The sequence below is a fragment of the Chenopodium quinoa genome, unplaced genomic scaffold (genome assembly GCF_001683475.1).
Source record: "Chenopodium quinoa cultivar QQ74 unplaced genomic scaffold, ASM168347v1, whole genome shotgun sequence".
NCBI classification, from domain to species: domain Eukaryota; kingdom Viridiplantae; phylum Streptophyta; class Magnoliopsida; order Caryophyllales; family Amaranthaceae; genus Chenopodium; species Chenopodium quinoa.
Window position 1 is genome coordinate 49,254 of NW_018742659.1, and position 2,620 is coordinate 51,873.

The window sequence follows — 2,620 nt, forward strand, 5'->3', positions numbered from 1 at the left end:
AGTAATGCGACCAATGATTCAAAGCTCGCACCATTGCATAGAACTCTTTATCATAGGTGGAATAATTCAGCTTGCCTTGACTCAATTTCTCACTAAAGTAAGCAATAGGACGCCCTTCTTGAATCAACACGGCACCAATCCCCTTTCCACTTGCGTCACACTCAACTTCAAATGGCCTTGAAAAATCTGGAAGTGCTAGGATGGGTGTATTGCACATTTTTTCTTTGATCACTTCAAATGCCTTTTGAGCTTGAGGAGTCTACTCAAATGAGCCCTTCTTTGTGCACTCGGTGATAGGGGTCATGAGAGTGCTGAAATTATGAATGAACCTCCTATAAAAGGAAGCTAATCCATGGAAAGAACGGACCTCCGTGAGTGTCTTTGGACTAGGCCATGATTGAATAGCCTCAATCTTGCTAGGATCAACTTTCACACCTTCTCCTGAAACAATGTAACCAAGAAAAATGACCTCATATAGCATAAAATTACATTTTTCAAGTTTTCCATACAATTTTTGTTCTCTCAAAACCGTAAAAACTTTAAATAAATGTATCAAATGTTCATCCCTATCTTTGCTATAAATAAGGATATCATCGAGGTACACCACCACAAATTTGCCAAGGAAAGGTCGCAACACCTCGTTCATCAACCTCATGAAAGTGCTAGGTGCGTTGGTGAGTCCAAATGGCATCACGAGCCACTCATACATGCCGTGCTTGGTTTTGAAAGCGGTCTTCCATTCATCTCCTTTCCTCATCCGAATTTGATGGTAACCACTCCTCAAATCCACTTTTGAAAACCACTTCGAACCACTCAGTTCATCAAGCATGTCATCTAGTCTTGGAATTGGAAACCTATACATGATAGTAATATTGTTAACAGCCCTACTATCAATACACATGCGCCATGTACCATCCTTTTTTGGGACCAAAAGAGCAGGAACAGCACACGGACTCATAGACTCACTTACATACCCCATACTCATCAACTCCTCAATTTGTCGTTGCAATTCCTTAGTTTCCAAGGGATTACACCTATAGGCAGGTTTGTTAGGCAAGGGAGCACCCGGAATGAGGTCAATTTGATGTTCAATTCCCCTTAAAGGTGGTAACTCTTTCGGTAACTCATCGGGAAAAACATCCTCAAAATCCTTAATCAACTGAGCTAATTTAGGATTTTGACTCACAAAATTTTCGTGGATCTCTTTAGAGTACAACAAGTATAATTCCTCCTCACCATTAATTTCCCTTTCAAATTCCTTAAGGGTAAGCAATGACACCTCCTTTGATTGTTTAGGATTTTGTGAAAACCGTGGGGGTGGTAAAGGGTGCAATTTTTTTTGTTTTCCTTGGTGAGTTATAGTGTAAGTGTTATGGTACCCATCATGTTGAGATTTTCGATCAGTTTGCCAAGGTCTACCAAGCAAAATGTTACAAGCATCCATAGACACAACATCACACAGTTGAGTATCATGGTAAGACCCAATAGAAAAATTAACCATGCATTGTTTCCTAACCCCCGTACTCGAATTAGAGTCCAACCAACTCAACTTATAAGGATGTGGGTGATTTGTCGTGGTAAGACAAAGTCTAGCTATCAAGGTTTTGGAAACTGTGTTTGCCTCACTACCACCATCAACAATTAAATCACATACCTCGCCTTTAATCTTGCACTTGGTAATGAAAATATGTTGCCTTTGCGGTGCCAAGGGTTCATCAACACGAGCTTGCAACGCCCTTCTCACAACCAAATTTGTTTTGGTCTCTTCTTCTGGGAAACATTGCTCTTCCTCCTCGTCCCCTTCATTAGAATTCACGTCCTCCACTTCTTCAACCTCGAAATCCTCCCAATTGATAGTTTGATTAGCAATAAGCTTTACCTCTTGCATGGTCAAAGCTCTGGAATTTGGACAATCCTTCTTAAAATGGCCCCTCCCTCCGCACTTGTAACAAACAATGTCACTCATTTTGAAATCTTTCTTGCCTTTCTTAGGTGGATCGTTGGTTTTGACAAAAGAAGATCCATCCTTGACAGGGAAAGTTGGTCTTCGTGCCACTTGAGGGATGACAATCGGCTTCTTCTTCTTCCTTTTTGAATCAAACTTGATCACAAATTTGCAAGCTTCAGCAAAGGTTAAATTGGTGTAACCTTCAAGTTTGTCTTGCAACTCTTGATCCAACCCAGCCACGAAACGTCCCATCTTGAGTTCTCCATCTCTGTGATTTCACACACAATAGAAAGTCTGTCAAACTCTTTGATGTAGTCCTCAACCGATTCTCCATTTTGTTGCAAAGTGCTCCACTTCACATATTGACTTTGTTTGAAATTGTGAGGAATAAAGCGATCCCTCATCCTTTTCTTTAACTTGCTCCAAGTAGAAATGGATGCCTTACCCCTAAGAGTACGTCCCCTTTGCTCTCCTTGTAGCCAGTTATCTCCATAGCCTTTTAACTTCACCTTGGCTATCTTGTATTTTTGGAACTCCTCTTGAATGTCCTTATCATCGAAATACCTCTCCAAGGATTTCTCCCATTCCAAGTACTTTTCTGGATCAAGTGTCCCATCAAAGGCAGGGACGTCCACTTTGAGACTCCTATCTTCCCTCCTAGGCGGAGGGTCA

The 2,620-nt window shown here is 41.2% G+C and overlaps 1 protein-coding gene across 1 annotated transcript; it reads right to left on the reverse strand.

The window, feature by feature from the left end:
- Positions 1-259: 259 nt before the first annotated feature.
- Positions 260-2,282, reverse strand: LOC110722281 (uncharacterized protein K02A2.6-like). The gene is made up of 3 exons (XM_021901552.1): positions 2,181-2,282; positions 1,380-2,101; positions 260-1,247 (listed from the first exon to the last, which is right to left on the reverse strand). Exons 1-3 carry the CDS (start codon positions 2,280-2,282, stop codon positions 260-262), a joined length of 1,812 nt encoding a protein of 603 aa, XP_021757244.1.
- Between the last annotated feature and the right edge of the window lie 338 nt (positions 2,283-2,620).